Source organism: Osmerus eperlanus, chromosome 1 (genome assembly GCF_963692335.1).
Source record: "Osmerus eperlanus chromosome 1, fOsmEpe2.1, whole genome shotgun sequence".
Classification (NCBI taxonomy): domain Eukaryota; kingdom Metazoa; phylum Chordata; class Actinopteri; order Osmeriformes; family Osmeridae; genus Osmerus; species Osmerus eperlanus.
Window position 1 is genome coordinate 4,616,473 of NC_085018.1, and position 16,554 is coordinate 4,633,026.

General features: G+C 41.5%; 2 protein-coding genes across 2 annotated transcripts; one reads left to right on the plus strand and one right to left on the minus strand.

Moving 5' to 3' along the window:
* The first annotated feature begins 359 nt into the window (after window positions 1–359).
* Window positions 360–6,013, plus strand: slc2a10 (solute carrier family 2 member 10). The gene is made up of 6 exons (XM_062454549.1): window positions 360–602; window positions 1,540–1,598; window positions 2,383–3,636; window positions 3,954–4,076; window positions 4,741–4,876; window positions 4,989–6,013. Exons 2-6 carry the CDS (start codon window positions 1,595–1,597, stop codon window positions 5,080–5,082), a joined length of 1,611 nt encoding a protein of 536 aa, XP_062310533.1. The 5' UTR covers window positions 360–602; window positions 1,540–1,594; the 3' UTR covers window positions 5,083–6,013.
* Window positions 5,417–16,255, minus strand: csnk2a4 (casein kinase 2, alpha 4 polypeptide). The gene is made up of 13 exons (XM_062454672.1): window positions 15,931–16,255; window positions 14,138–14,438; window positions 13,867–13,978; window positions 13,634–13,735; window positions 13,481–13,531; window positions 13,110–13,169; window positions 12,798–12,881; window positions 12,374–12,484; window positions 11,572–11,673; window positions 11,294–11,394; window positions 9,149–9,297; window positions 8,895–8,984; window positions 5,417–6,874 (listed from the first exon to the last, which is right to left on the minus strand). Exons 2-13 carry the CDS (start codon window positions 14,236–14,238, stop codon window positions 6,756–6,758), a joined length of 1,182 nt encoding a protein of 393 aa, XP_062310656.1. The 5' UTR covers window positions 14,239–14,438; window positions 15,931–16,255; the 3' UTR covers window positions 5,417–6,755.
* Window positions 16,256–16,554: the final 299 nt, after the last annotated feature.

Sequence of the window (16,554 nt, forward strand, 5' to 3'; positions counted from 1 at the left end):
TGACTTAAAATGCTACATTTTTGTTAATGCTGCACTATGGGTTATTGTTGTTCTGTTGTGGATTAATGCTTTGGTCACTCAGTGGTGTGTAGGCCTATATTGTACATGTAGGAATATATCTCTTTTTTGTTGTGAATGGGTAAGTGTATTTATGTTGTCAGCTTTCTTTTGGTGAATGTTATTGTGGAGAGCACTTCACAGCAGAAAAGCATGTTGTCTCTCATTTAGCAAAATACTACTGGACAGTGTCACATTCTAGTATTGTTAATGGAATTTCGCAGGGACTCTCGCTCCATATCTGTCTCGATTGACTGACTCCACATAATATAGAAGTTTACAATGTTCTCATTCTCCTGAAAACCGTAGACAGACCACGTGAATGAAAACAGTCAGAGGAATTATTTTTAAATGGTCCACGTATTTGGAAAGTTTGGCATGTTGTTGGGAAAGTTGTCGGCCCCTGGCGTCAAACTTGGAAAAGCAGCGTCTAAGAAGTGTGCTGCAATTTGAGACTCCTGTTTTGCCACGTAGCTTGAACTTCTCGATGGGAAGATGCATCTTGTGCCCCGACATTTTTTTAACATTGCAAAATGTTCATTGTGGTAAGTTAATTGACCTCAGTTGTGCAAGCGTGCATAGCTAGTCGCACTATATACTATCAGTCGTTTAACGGAATACTAACTAGGCTACAAAGCAATAGAATGTTAACGGCTGATACCGTACTTTTTATTTTTCGTACAAAATAAAAAAAATCAGTTGTAGGCTTATCGACTGTTTGTAAAAGTGTCATGCATGCAACTTTGAATTATGTTTGTAGCCTATTGGGTTGTGTAACAATTTCTACTCTAAAATGAAGATAATTTAATGGAATTGTTTAAATGGTTGTCATCTATCGATGTAGGCTGGACACATCGTTAATGTGTAAGGGATATTGCTGGATGTTTCTGGTATTCAGGGTGCAACAGGCTACAATTGTTAGGCTAACAATAGGCAGGCTTGGGCTTAGAGCCTATTTGTTAAAGTGCATTGTAGGCCTACAGACACAAGCATTTTCAGTCTGCCTACGTAGGTTAGCATACTCCTATGGCAATATAAGCTAATTCAAGTTGACTCCGCACAATATGTAGGCCCCGGCCACAGTGGAGCCTAGTAAGAATTGATGCAGTAGGCCTACGCGTTAAATTCCCCGATGTTATCCTCTCTTCTATGCATTGGATAGCATATGACCTGCCTATGTGACATGCTCTTAACCATGTGAACGTCTTAACCCTTTATCACATTCAAGTTGAGAAATGATTGAATCAAATAAACAGGACACGTTGTTGAGGCAAAGTGCCCTTCAATAAAATTATGTGCAACAACAAGGGGGTTGTCATGACTACAGAGCTGGATTGGCTCTTGTGTGCTCCCTTCTGTTGCGAGCCACAGGACACCTGTGCAAGGCGCAAGCGATTCTTATTTTGTAACTCTCAAATTAGATTCATGTTACTTTTTTTTCTTCTTTTTTATGGTTGATTACATTTTGGAAACCCTTTGCAGAGCCTACGTGAAATTCCAATCGCAAGGTGCAGATGTGTGGAAAGGGAAATGAATAATGGGTAAGTAGCCTATATAACGATTTTGTTTAAAAGTAGCCTAATTCTATGTAAGTACTAAATTGTTTTAATTAAGTTAATATTTTTATTAGGCCCTATGTTGATAAAGATCAGCACTCAACTGTGAATTAATGCAATATTTAGAATGAAAGATAACGACTGCATTCTGCTTATCATCATCAACCATGTTGTTGTCTGTCTGGAAAATCTGTGAAAATGAAATATTCAAGTTTGTCAATAAGAGAAAATATTCAAATGTATTGTTACCACAAAAATATTGACAAATGTCAAGTTACAAGCTCGCAATTTTGTATTCCTAGCTCGCTAGGCCATTGTATTACAACTTTGCAAATCGTTTCTCGCAAAGAGCAAAATTCAGTTCTAGTTCGAGTCCAGTCCTAGACGCATAAAACCTTGACCAGAGAATGGCAGAGCTTCCTTAGCTTGTGTCAATGACAGGCATGGAATTATTCCAGATTGATTTACATATCTGTTAACATATTTTGCACATGAAAGACACACACACCTGGATCTGAGATACACTGTTCTGCTGTTAGATTTCAGTGAAAACATGCTTCCCTTTACTGATATAGATGATGGTTTTGAACAGTATAATTGATTTGATTAAAGCACACACATATCTTAATTTTGAATGTAAAATTATTAATAACAATTAAGCCCCTCTATGTAAAACATTATGTTCTTTAATTTTATGAACCATTATTTCTTGAAAGTTGGCAATGGCTTTACAACAAAACTGCTACTCACACACAAATTTTCTCTCTAGGTTGTTCTATCCTGGTCCTCTCCAGTGTAGTATCCATACTGGGTGGCCTAGTGTTTGGCTATGAACTGGGTATTATCTCAGGGGCTCTGCTTCAGCTCCAGACAGAGTTCAGGCTCACCTGCTTCCAACAGGAGGCTGTGGTCAGTGCCCTCCTGGTGGGTGCCTTGCTGGCCTCCCTGGTGGGTGGTTGTCTCATTGACCGCCATGGACGCAAGAACTCGATTCTCTTCAGCAACGTCCTGATCCTGGGTGGAAGCCTGGTCCTGCTCTGCAGCTCCTTCTTAGCATTGGTGGTCGGCCGGATGACAGTTGGCTTCGCCATGTGCATCTCCTCCATGTCCTGCTGTATCTTTGTGTCAGAGATGGTCTCCCCCAAACACAGGGGCTTGCTGGTGACCCTTTACGAAGCTGGCATCACTGTGGGCATCCTGGCAGCTTATGGAATGAATTATATCCTGGCTGACACCAAGGAAGGGTGGAAATATATGTTTGGTTTAGCCATCCCACCCACTCTGGGTCAGTTAGTCTCCCTTGGGTTTCTTCCGTGCAGTGCAAGAGCCTCTGTGAGCCGAAGAGCAGGAAGGCACAGTGAAAGAAGCCTTATTAAATCTATTGAAAATCCTGAAGAAAGGGAAATGGACATCATGTCCAACAGACTTGATCATGCCACAAAATACAGTACACTAGGCCTTTTTCAGCGTAAGGACAATATGAGGAGCAGGACTATTATTGGGCTGGGCTTGGTCCTCTTCCAGCAGTTCACAGGTCAGCCCAACGTCCTTCTCTACGCCTCCACTATCTTTCATTCGGTAGGGTTCCAGAGTGACTCCTCGGCCATTCTGGCATCTGTGGGGCTGGGGGTGGTGAAGGTCATCGCCACGTTAGTGTCCATGGTGTTTGCTGACAGGGTGGGCCGAAGGCCTCTCCTTATCGGCGGGTGTGCAGTGATGGCGGTGTGCTTAATGACCATCGGACTTTTGAGCGGACGTTCTGTGCTGAGCGCAAAGAGACTCTGTAGCACTGGGGACATCAACAGCACTGATAATCAGCCAGTGTTGGACATCTCCATTGGTAGTTCTCTTAGACACCTGAATACGACAAATACCAGGGAGGTTAACTATGACTTGCGTGACATTTTCCCAAGCTCTTCGATTCCAGAACCATCTCAAGATGTTCATGATGGATGGGTTAACTGGATTGTCTTAATCTGCCTAATGGCAGTGGTTATTGCCTATTCAGTTGGATTTGGACCAAGTAAGTATCTTTCTAGTTCAGGAAAACATATCTTTATAAACATTTTTCCCAATAATTCTAAAAAATCTTAAACTCCCCAAAAAAGACAGATAAGAATGCATGTTAACTCCTGCCTATGTTGACAGTTTTGATGATTTCTTGCACATGCACCTTGGTGTGCATTTATCAAAATAAATTTGGAATGCTCTGTGATCATGTGATTTCTGAAATTGATAGTATAACTTGAAATTATTTTACAAATCTGTCTTCACTCACTTTCTCTGGCCCTTAATATACCTCCTATAATAATAATCCTACATGTTGCTTGCATTGAACAGTGACGTGGCTCATTCTGAGTGAAATATTCCCTTCTGGTGTTAGAGGGAGGGCGTTTGCATTCACCAACTGTTTCAACTGGGCTGCCAACCTACTGGTTACTTTCTCTTTCTTGAATGTCATTGGTAAGTCTAAGGCCGAATCCCAATACTACCCCTTACCCTTAAGTTTTGTGCGTTCACGTGAGAGCAAGTGGTGTCACAAAACTCTTTTTGAGCTAGGGGTAGGGCTAAGACAAAGGGGTATACACCCCTTAAAACCAAGTGAAAACGGGAGCTTACTTGAAACCTAGGGGTACGTGAATCCTGCGCGACCGGCAACAATGGCGGCCAGATCATCCAGAGTCCGAGAAATGTAATATTTTCGGCTTAAATAATTGATTTAAAAATTACGACAGTCTTGTTTTGTGCTATACACAGTCCTGTACACATATTTGCAACCATGTTTTTAATTTAAACGTTTTGTAGTCTATTTTATGTTTTAGTAACATAGGGTGCATTGTATCTTGCACAGCATAAGTTTAAAGTAGAAGTTGGCTTTTAGTAGTAAAAGCCAAAAAGTTATTAACTGTACATCAGTTTATTGAATAAACTGTGAAAAATATAATTTTTAGGGAAAAGTTAAAATTTATTAACATTTGTATCATTAGCAATGTCTGTGATCTTGGGATATTTTTTTTTCCAAGGCTCTAATCGGGTTAACCATTTTTATGGTCTTCAAACCGATTGAAAAATTTGAGGAAAACAAACGGAAGGTTATCAAGATGTAAAGTCAAGTGTTTGTTCACAGATGTGATTGGTCTGTCTGGAACGTTCCTTCTCTACGGACTGATTGGAGTGGCAGCTGTGGTGTTCTTCTACTTCCTGCTACCAGAAACCAAGGGGAAGTCTTTGGAGGAGATAGACAAGGAGCTCCGTCTGAAAAGGTAACAGGTGGTAACCAATGTAACAAGTTGGTAACCAACTTAAAATAGGTTTTGATCAAAGTTGATCTTTCAAACTGTGAGCTCAGCGGGATCTCCTACTTGTTTTTCGCAGGGTGCAGAAGAGGGCCAAGTGCTGCAGCATCATTAGTTGGAGAGTCACTTCCCCAGAGTACCAAAGAGTGCAGGTAGTTAGCTCAGCAACCTAATTCAGTAAGTGGATTATACAAACCTCATGATCATCATGAAATACTATTTTATCTGAAACCAGGCATGATTGCCAATTTTGTCAGGTTACTCTGCCAGTTAACCATTGTGAATTTGTTGCACTGGTGTTCTATATTTATTTGGTGAGTCAATATTTCAGTTTGTAATAAAGTACAATTAGTTTGTCATTAATAAAGAAACTTTTTTTTAAAGTCATGTTGCAAATTACTTTCAATCAGAATTTGTAGGATCCTATAATATTATATTCCTAATAATTAGTTGAGGGTTAACATTGGAACACCCAATTTCAGAATACACAAGAAGTCTGGAACACAGTTTTGAGACATTTGATAAATAAAACATGTTTATTTACACAACTTTTCAAATACTAGTCTTCTACATGGGGACATAAAAATATATACAGTGATGTAAGGACTCATACTTTATAATCAAGTTGGTTTTGCATGTATTGTACTCATTGCATGTTGAGAAATTTCCAATGGAAAAAAGATGCATATGTACAGCAGTCTTCACTCACAAGCCTTCCATCTCTGGCACTAAAACACTGGGAAAATTCAACCCTTCTAACACTTTTTTCCACCTCTAAGCATAGGCGATCAAGCACAAGCCCTACATCCTGAAACAAACTAAACACAAAAAAAGGAAAAACATCTTACTTTCCTCAAACGCAAGTACAGAAACATTTCAATCAACTCCGGTGCAATTATAATCTGTTTATATTTTACACAACCTATTTTTTTTCTCCACAAATCAGTATTCAGCTCACATTATGCATTTTCAAGAGTAACTCTTTCTCCCCTCACAGAACTTTGTATGTTTGGTAAGTCTCCTCTTTACAAGATTGAGTAAGCTTTGGTTATGACTTGAAGTAATTCAAGAAACTGGAAAGCAGCAAGTATGAAGGAAAAAAGATAATAACCCTGAATGGATACATTTGTAATCAAAAGGACAATGCATCATCAGGACCATTTCAACACGAAACTAAACCTCTTTCAGCACTCTACAGCATTTCAGTACAAAAAAAAAAACGATGAGGGGAAGGCCTGGTATCTAGTCTAAGAGAAAGGCAAGTCAAAATTATTCAGGCAAAAAGTGTCCTTTAGAATATGCAGTGTGGAGGCTTCAGAGTACTCACCTGGAGCAGGGAACAGCACCAAAACCCTTCTGTGTACCACATAAGAAAGCTTTGTGAGGTGGTGGGGTGGTTACAGTTTTAGACTGAGTTTGAGAATTGCTTACAGGTGTTCTTGCCAAGTATTTAGCTTTTGTCAATTAGCAAATGACACAATGTGCTCCGTTTGGTCCTACTCACCCCCTTCCTTTTGCTTTCTGCTAACTGTTCTGTGTAACCAGTGTATTTGGAATATATTGTACAGACAAATGTCCATCACTAATTTTTAGACAGTGAACATATGCACACACACACACACACACATTAGTTAGCTTGCTACTATCATGTTGTCAAAATGAAAGGAATACCTGTATGTTTTCACTACACAGACAGAACATTCATTTCAAATGTCAGGTTGAACACGTTCATTCTGGGTACAGAGAAGAGGAACAGTCAGACGGTGAATACGTTCAGGTGACTTGGACTGGCAGAATGGCACCCGTCGGTTCCCCCCTCCCCCCAGGAAGTAGGAGGAGCCATCCATTACTGGGGTACACTAGCAGCGGCGGGCATGGGGGTGCTCATGGCAGTGGTGGCAGCAGAGAGGACAGGTGAGCCAGTCAGGGCGCCCAGGGCAGTAGACGCCGGCAGGGCAGAGATTCCTGGGTAGAAGACAACACTATGGAGTGATACATCCTCTTTCTGGTAGCACTTGGATGAAGGCAGTGGCTGTTTGTTCTATGCGCATTACATACATTACATGTTAGATCCTATCAAATAGGAAGAAAGTCTGAGGTAAACAGCTGGGTTTAGAAACAGTTGAAGAATTCAATAAGGCCAAAAATGATTGTTTAATATAAGGTTAATATGTTTAAATTAGGGCTGTTAAGCGAGTAAAACATTTAATTGCGATTAATCGCATTATTTCATATGGTTAATCGCAAATTTATTCAATTGATTTAATCTGTTCAAATTTGACCCCAATACAATATTTTTGTGAAATAACATTAAAAGGGTGTACTTGAACTTCAATTAACAAGAGGAATTGTTTTGTGTGTGTTTTATTCACTTACACATAGGCTGTACAATATTGAACATGCAACACATTGTAGGGGTGGAACGGTACACTGAAGTCACGGTTCGGTTCATACCGCGGTTCAGACATCACAGTTCGGTACGAGTTCGGTACAACGGAGGGAAAAGCAAAACGAACCAGGTTCCTCTACGAGTGAATACGGCGCATTGAAGATGACATGTAAATTCCGATTGCTTCAGTAATTTTTTTTGCCCTATTTGTATGTGTATCTAATGGCTGGTTAAGAGAAGTTGAACTTTTTTTTTTGTCTCGTTCCAGTGATTGGCACACCTGGGTGATGGCATTGGATATTTGTCATTTAGCACATGCCAGATGCGTTATATGCGTTAGCATGTTGTATTTCCACTCACATACCCCACAACCAGTGACGTGCAGTGATATCAGTAAGAGGCTAGACACTTGAATGGGAAAATGTGTCCAAACTTTTGACTGGTACTGTACATGTTGAAGAATACAGGATCGAAGTGCGCAAGTGAGTTTTTCGCTTGTCGTCTGCAGTGAACAGACAGTAAAAGCACTGCTTATTCAAAAAACATATATATATATTTGATTATGCGTCATCGTAACGTCTAAATAATTGGAATAACACACATATTGCATATACAAATCACAAGAATAAACAGTAAAAATACAAATACAAGTTTATTAAATAAAATGATTTAATAAAAATGTTTACGTTTGAATTTTGGCAGGGTAGGCAGTGCCTACCTTGCCTACCCAGACTGCACGTCACTGTCCACAACTGCTGAACAACGCCGACAAACAGTGCTTGTCTTATCCACCACTATCTCGCCTGTACTACTGTAACTGAATGGGAAACCGAAGTTTTCCCAAACTTGCAATCTCAAAAAGGCCGGTGGGACCTCTATCTCTCGTGGGTCGCCACCACTCGACATATTCGTCTTTAGTGCTGCTAGCTAGCCTATCTCACGGTGGCGCCAATCAGAGCTTCAGATTAGATGTCCCTAAAGAACACGGGTATCTAACAGTAGTTCTGCATTACATTAATTAATTTGCACGCAAGTTTTATTTATTTTTATAGCGTGTATTCTCCGTGTAATTTCATGCACCGAACCCGTGACGCCCGTACCGTACGGTTCGGTACGAATACATGTACCGTTACACCCCTAACACATTGTTATATATTTAGGAAATGTAATCTCAAATTGTCGAGTGTTGTCTGCCGTATATTACCCAAGCGAACGCTGTTGCTGCTAGCTGTGTGCTTTGTTTGCATGTGATATTTTGCTATATTTCAGTACTCCGGTGATAACTAAACTCAGCCTGACAATCAGTACACACAGCCTTGGTTTTGTCAACCAAGCCGTCGATTCCCAGGGTCAAAAAGAAACCTGCGTTAACGTCACTATTTTTTTAAATTGCGTTTAAGTGAGATTACGTTAACGCGTTAACTTCGACAGCCCTAGTTTAAATGCTTATTTTCACTATGAGACGTGGATATTCACTGATTCAGAGATCTCAGTCGAGCAAACGGGTTTAATTCAATCCACACACGTCAGCTGCTAGATTTGATTTCATCCCATTCCTAACAACACAGTGATTCTTTCCTGTGCGTGTGTACTCACCAGTGATCATGCCGGCTGTGCTCACAGCTGTATTCCCACTGGGCAGGTTAGTTGAACCCGCCATTCGAGACTGGTCTTTCACAATAGGATCTGTGTGGGCAAAAAACAAGGCTGTCATTTAAAAAAAATGACAGCCTAAAACAACTGCAAATCCCTTGTGTTGTAGTGTATCGGGAAAGGGTTCCACGGTTCCTGGTCCTACAAACTGAACCATCCGTGTCCTAGAGGGATAAGTGGGAGCGCTCCCTACTCACAGAAGTAGGTGTGCTCCATGGCCTCGCGGGCTGTCAGACGGGCCTGGTGGTCGTAGCGCAGCAGTTTGTCCAGGAAGTCCAGCGCCTCGGGGCTCACCAGGTGCTGGTTCTCGCTGTGGACAAACCTCTCCCACCGCTTACGAGAGTGCCTGCGGGGAGAATGAGTCACAGAGACAGGCTAACCAAAACAGTTGGGGCTAGGGTTATACTAGGGTTGAGGTTACCTCATACCAGGAAACCTCCAGCCCAAAAAAGTCATGTTAAAGGGGCGATTGTTTGCAAAACCGATTTTACCTTGTCATAGTTGAAAAATGACAGTTTGGTGTGTAAAATAGACATACAGTGAATCTCAAAGTCCATTGAAACCTCTTTCCTATCAAAATTTCACTTTTTGAAACTGCAACTTGCAAACGCTAGCTTTTGAAACAGTGCAAGTTGTGACGTCACAACTTGCAGCATCAACTGTCACGCCCCAAAATTTACATTTACCTGCCCTCTGGTTTTCTGGTCCAGGAACAAACGGAGCTCGCGTAGATCTCCGACACTTTTTTAGCTAACTGCGCACTGCTCGGTACTTCCACAGGAATTACAAATAAGAAAGTTCATAAGTTTAAGATATGAAAATGGAGCGCCGTAAATGCAGTGTTCCAGGCTGTACCGGGAATCCTGACACTTTTCACTATCTTCCCAAAGTACAAGACACTAGACAGGCATGGCTGATGTTTATCTATGGGAATATCCCTATTAAGTACGACCCTAAAGTATTAATTTGCTCGGACCATGTCACCGAGGACACTTTCAAAAGCCTGGGACAATGTAAAGCAGGATTTGCTATGAAGCTGTTGCTGAAAAGAGGTGCTGTTCCGACCTTAGGTTGATCACAACCGCAAGCTGTATGATGTTGTCGCTAACAGTTACTAGCAATGCTAACGTATCCTGCCTGTATCTAGCATTGGTAGAATGTGTGATGATTTAGTTTATTGGCAATGGGGCTAACGTTATTTCTTGTTCCTGACTGTGTTTCATTCAAATAAATAACCTGTGTTGTCATGTAAATCTACAATTCAAGATGCATGTTTGTCCAGATCTATTTTTCAGCAAGATAGCTAGAGCTAACCGAAACTGAGTTGAATCACGATAGTTTGTTTGGTAAGCTGTAGCTAGTGCTAACGTTACCCATCTAAGTCAATCCTGTTTGCTTGCACAGGGATCTTCTACGCTAGAGCTACATTATAGACAAACATCTACCATGCCCATCGAGTCAATGTTAGCTAGACTCTAGCTCATCTGCTTTTTATTAACGCTGATTTGCAAGGAATGCAAGAACAGCTAGATAGCGAAAACGCCTAGAGTAGGCATGTAAACTAGTTTACCTATGCTCTTGCGTTAGCAAGCTAATGTGTGATGATTTAGTTTATTGGCAATGGGGCTAATGTGGTATTTCATGTTCCTGACTGTGTTTCATTTGAATAAATAACCCGTACATGTAAATCTACAATTCATGATGCATGTTTGTCCAGATCTTTGGCAGGTTATTTTTTATCTAGCTAATTGAAGCTGAGTTGAATCACGATATAGTTTGGTTGCTAAGCTGTAATGTTCTACCCACCTAAGTCAATCCAGTTTGCTTCGACAACAGAAGTGGAAACAACTAACGTAATCATTTCAAATGATATCTAGTCAATCTGTTGAAAACAGTGTTGTGTAGACACAATAGATTTATTTGTACGTTTTTGTTTCAAGTCTCCACCTTCGTTGTTTCAGTGAGTGCTGTTGGCCGTGTTGCATCTTTGCTCCACAGCTTCACTCGTTGTAAACCAACCAATCAGCGCGCAGCTCATCTATATATTCATGAGCATACCATAAAATGAGAAAACCTAGCGTTTTTTCCAGGGAAAATGTATCAGGGGGCATATAACAGCACCCGGGCCATTTTCAGCCCAACCAATGTTACACATACCCTATTCGGAGACCTTAAGGAACAGTGTGAAATACCCCAAAAACCCAGTCAATCACCCCTTTAAAGCCATGAAAATAGGTTTAACACCACCTGTAACATTGTTTTAAATTCCATTTGATGTTAACACCATTTTAAAACAGAGACTGCATGTGTAGAAAGAAAACATTAAAACAGCAAGCGCATACCTTCCCAGGATGTCATTGAAGCGGGGTTCCAGCTCAATGTTGTACTTGTCAATGTAGTCATACAGGTCTTCAGTCCCCAGCACCTTGGCTATCCTCACCAACTAGGGAAAGATAACGGGTGGGGGTCAACGAATGGGTCACTTCATCTGTAGGTATTGTTACCATTCGGACCAGAAACACCACAGCAGAGAAAGAAAAGACAGACAAGGTGAGAGAGACAGACAGAAACAAGGAGCAAGAGACAGTGAAAAAGACAGTGTGTGTGTGTGTGAGATTACCTGGTCATAGTTATCATGGCCGTGGAAAAAAGGCTCTTTCCTGAAAATCATGCTGGCCAGCATGCAGCCCAGACTCCACATATCCAGACTGTAGTCATACATCTGGAGGACAGAAGAAACAGAGAGAGACAGGGGGTTCATGTGCTGGCTATGAGAACAATGTACGATGATTATTGATGCGAGTCAAGCATCATATCTGTACAGGAATAACTCAACCCAACTTTTCAACAACAAATACACTAGGGATATGCCCTTCAAGAACAAACACAATTCGATATTTGAACTGTGTATTCGGTACTATTCCATGGTTCTTTGGAGACCGATTCAGGCTTTTCACAACTGTCTTGTTGGTTGATTTGATGCAATGCTCATCTAAATTAGGCAGAATCCAAAACAGAATCTTCTTCCTTCGTCTGGTGACAAAGCTAGTCAGTGATTGTTGATCTATGGATGGTCCTTCTTCTGGGTGATCGCTCACAAATTACTGCACATGTTGGCAGACTAATATGCTTGCATTACCTGGAGAGCTTGCACTGCACCTTATATTCATTATTATTTTGAAGGAGATCCTCACAGAACTATCTGAGAGCTGTAGGAGTCTTTGGCTTTGTGTGTTTCTACCGTTTACAGCAACACCCAATATCAGCGACAGCAACCAGCTTTGAGGTCCATTACCACCACCTTCTGGCAGTAATAATGAGTTACTTAATACCAGGCACCGGCAAGGGAAAACAATATTTAAGACAAGACGATAGTTGCATAAACTAGATGAGTACTAGAAGAGTTCCACCAGACAACGCACCTGGTAGTCGACTAGCAGCTCGGGTCCTTTGAAGTAGCGGGATGCCACCCTGACATTGTACTCCTGTCCTGGATGGTAAAACTCAGCCAGACCCCAGTCAATAAGGCGCAGCTGAGAACAGAGAATATTGCTGTATATAATTTAAAAATATGATTATTGTTATGGCCCATAGTGTTATTCAAGTGAAGGTATGCACTGAAGGATAAAGACAATGTATAGCATATCTTGAAATTGAAAACCACCTGACCAACGACACTACCGTAATCAAACAGCAATTATCCTTCTGTCCACAAGAAGTACAATATGTTCCACTTACAGTCAAGTTAAATGCATTTATTAAACAAGGCCCTTTATTGGTGGTGTCCTGGGAAAGTGTTTGGGAAAACAGACGCAGGCATCCACCCCATTGCGTGTCGACACTCACCTTGCGGTGTTCGTGATCAATCATCACGTTGTGCGGTTTCACGTCCCTGTGCATAATCCCCATGCTGTGGCAGTAATCGAGGGCCTACAGAGCAAGAGCCAAAACACTATCAGTCAGCGATTAGGCTGTGTTTTCTCCATGGTAAACCAATAATGGCCAGAGGCAACAAAAAACAGAGGTTGTTTTCTACCCAGCTGTGTGTCCACGTGCACACTCACACTTTGGTAGGGAAATCACAGGCCCTACCCTTCAGCCCAAATCCAACAAGGATTCTTTCAAGAAGTCCACAGGGATGAACGGTATGGCACCCACCTTGAGGATTTCGTACATGTAGAATCGAATGTCGTAGTCCGTTAGAGTCTGGTACAATTGCTGGCAGTGCAAACACAAAAGTGTATACGTTTATTACATGGTTGTCTGTGTGGCGGAATTAAGCTAACTGCACACTTTCTTTGGGTACAGTATCTTCTGTCAGTAAAGAATATAATCAACACTTTGTGGCCTCATCACAATGTGCCCGTGATGAACTGAAAGAAAGAGACGCAATGCTGGACGTGTATCTCCTTCCACACATACAGGGGAGGCAAAAAGCATGTCAAGAAAGGAGGTTTCTCATATGAATACAGCGACACCATGTCGGAAGATCTCCTTGGGGAACTTACAAAAAAGATGTGTGACCTTACCTTAAAGTCAGTATTGTTGACATGTTCAAAGACCAAGGCAGGTGTACGGGACTGGAAAAAGGACGGGGGGGGTACATGTTATTTCAGGCCATCTGAATAGACATTTTTATTTTTCACTATGGAGCAATTGTATGGAGCCTGGTTTCTACACACCACTGGGTCTTTAACGATATCTATGAGGGAGATAATGTTGGGCCCTCCTCTCAGGTTCTCCAGTATCTTGATTTCACGCTTGATCTTCTTTTTCTTCACAGGCTGTACCGGGGGATAAACACCATTAGGATACATTTTACTCTAGGGTATTTGTCTAATAAACACACACACACCCACAGTACGGGCTGTGGGTGTGTGTGTGTGTGTGTGAAGTGCCGCCTGCATGGCCCCACCTTGAGTATTTTCACCACCACCTTCTCGTTGTTTGTGATGTTGATGGCTTCAAAGACCTCACTGTACTTCCCACGTCCCAGTTTTCTCACCAACTGGAAGTCGTCTTGGTTTCTGCAAACAGGAAATAAAACATTAGCCCCCCCCAACTAAAGACTAAACAAAACCTCCAACAAAACTTTGATGTCAAAAGGTAGAAACGTTAGACTTTTGGTTTGAATATATCACGAAAGCCTCTGGTTATCATGTCAGCCATGTGTGTGTTCTACGCACCCCCATTCCACCACATGAGACTCGTAGTCCCAGTACTCCCTGGGGCGGTGTGTGTTGACCTCTGTGTACACGCGGGCCCGGCTAGGCACGGGTCCTGACATGTCCCACAGCTTGGCAGAGGTGAGGAAGGGGAGGCTGTTACCACACCAGAAAAGGATGGATGAGGAAGGAGGAAGGGAGGGAGGGAGGGAGGTAGGGAGGGAGGGGAAGGAGGGGGGGTAAGATCTCTTCCTGACAGGGCAAGGGGTTTAAGGGGGGCCTCGGCTGTGGGCAAGGGGCCACTGGAGGTGCCTTGGGACAGCTAAAACAGGGAGGGAAAACGGGCATGAGTTAGATATGAGGCACTCATCCAGCATCTATAATCTAATTAGTATTCAATTTCTCCCCCAGATGGTGAGGCTAACTCAAAGTACTCAAAGATTTCCAAAGACTGGTTTCACAGCAGTCAGCAATATATTGTCACCTATGCTTGCAGTTTAGACTGACAATCTTGCGAGGCTAAAACAAGTTCAACAGCTCTACATTTGAAATTCAACAAATAGTATCTTTCACCACCCATGAAGTATTGACACACAATTACTGAAGCTGGATGGAGATCAGCAATGTGATTATTGGGCTGAATCAATTCTCTCAATGTCATAGATAGTAACCCATCAGGCTAAATATAGAAACGTATAACAAAATGTACAAAACATTTTTAAAGAAACCAACACAACAGCGTCATGCCCTCGTAGCCAACGCCATACCAGTAATGGTTGTGAAAACGTACCATGAGCTACGTGAGCTACATACCTACAACTTGGGTGTTGACATTGCATATGTACAATGCACTGAAAGGTGGTAGAAAATCCAGCAGACACAGCAAGTTAGGTGACTAGTTGTGTCAACGTACATTAGCTAAGCTAACTTTAACAAGTCCTTCTTTCAATCCTGGCATTTCAACCTTACATGGAAGTCTAATCGTTAGACACCGTTCTCCATCTTATAGTAGGTTTAACTGCTACCTTACAGGCTTGCTTTGTGGCTGATTTATATTCTCTAGCTAGTCATAATATAGCTAATATCGTTAAAGGCTTGCTTCCCCTGTACAATAAACTCTGATTGCCTATTGTCGAGTCAACCATCATAGGCATATGTTCCTCGATTTAACAACAGAAGCTGGTCCTACATATCTGCTGTAATGTATGAAACGATTTCAAGCAAGCAAGGAAGGACAGTACATTTACTAATTTGGAAAATATACAGAAGTGATTAGTGTACTGTAGCTACAGAAATAATCTAGCTGGCCGGACCGATGCGCATTAACGTCCGCTACTGTAGCTAGCCCACCACAAATTAGACTAGCTACCTAGGATAGCTATCTAGATAGATTAATAAAGTTCCAATTCACAGGCGGTTTACTGTACAGATCTGCTGCTACTCAAGACACATTTTCAAGCGCTATCTTAGGCTAATGGTAATGCTAATGCATGATAGTTTGTTAGCTACACTAAACTACGAGTGGCTATGCTTAGTTTAATGAACGTGAGGCACACTACGAGCTAGCTAAAGCTAAGATAGTAGCAATGGGTAGCTAAAGAACGAGTCTCACTAGTAGGCTACTGTAGCAGTCTGAGCTAGCTAACACATAAACCAGCTAGCTAGCTTGGTACTAACGCTAGCTAGCACGCCAACCCTCGCTAAACGAGCGATCTGAAATATAGAAAGCTAGGCTACACTTGTTCACACCAACTCCAACATTTTTATGAATACATACATTTGACAACGGACCCAATGCCCAAATCCACACCTACCTTGTGGAGTAAGTCGTGATCCCAAATCTTATCAACAAATCTGACTTTTAACAAAGTTCCTTCCTTTCCCTCTGCTGTGTACTCGTCTCTTGAGTGTGATTTCTGCTGTCTCAGAGACAATATGGCTGACAATACCGCCACATAAACTACTTACTGGACCGTATACGGTCGAGGTACCTCTAATCAGCCGAAAAATAATTTTAACTATATTTTGTTAGAAAAATATCTTAAACTAGTTTTAACTGAATTATTTTTGCTTTAAACCAATCGATTGTAGGATTTTGACTATTTCATATATATCTTGATATGGTCGACAATAACGAACTTTGACAAGTTGGTCGTGAGCTGTACCGCCCGCCTATGGGATCTACCATCATCGTAATTACAGGAAGTAAATATTACCAGAGAAAGGAAGTGAAATATTTCGGCATTTATTTTGACTTGTTGTCTGTATATGAAATTTGACTAATACTGTACTGTATTCAACAACCGGCCGACAGCCAAAATGAACGATATGCGATTTAAATAAATAACAATGATTCAAGCACGAGGACTAATTTCGCCCCATACTTTTATACCACAAGGGGGTGAAATTTTACACGGCATATCTACTTAAGAGATGGT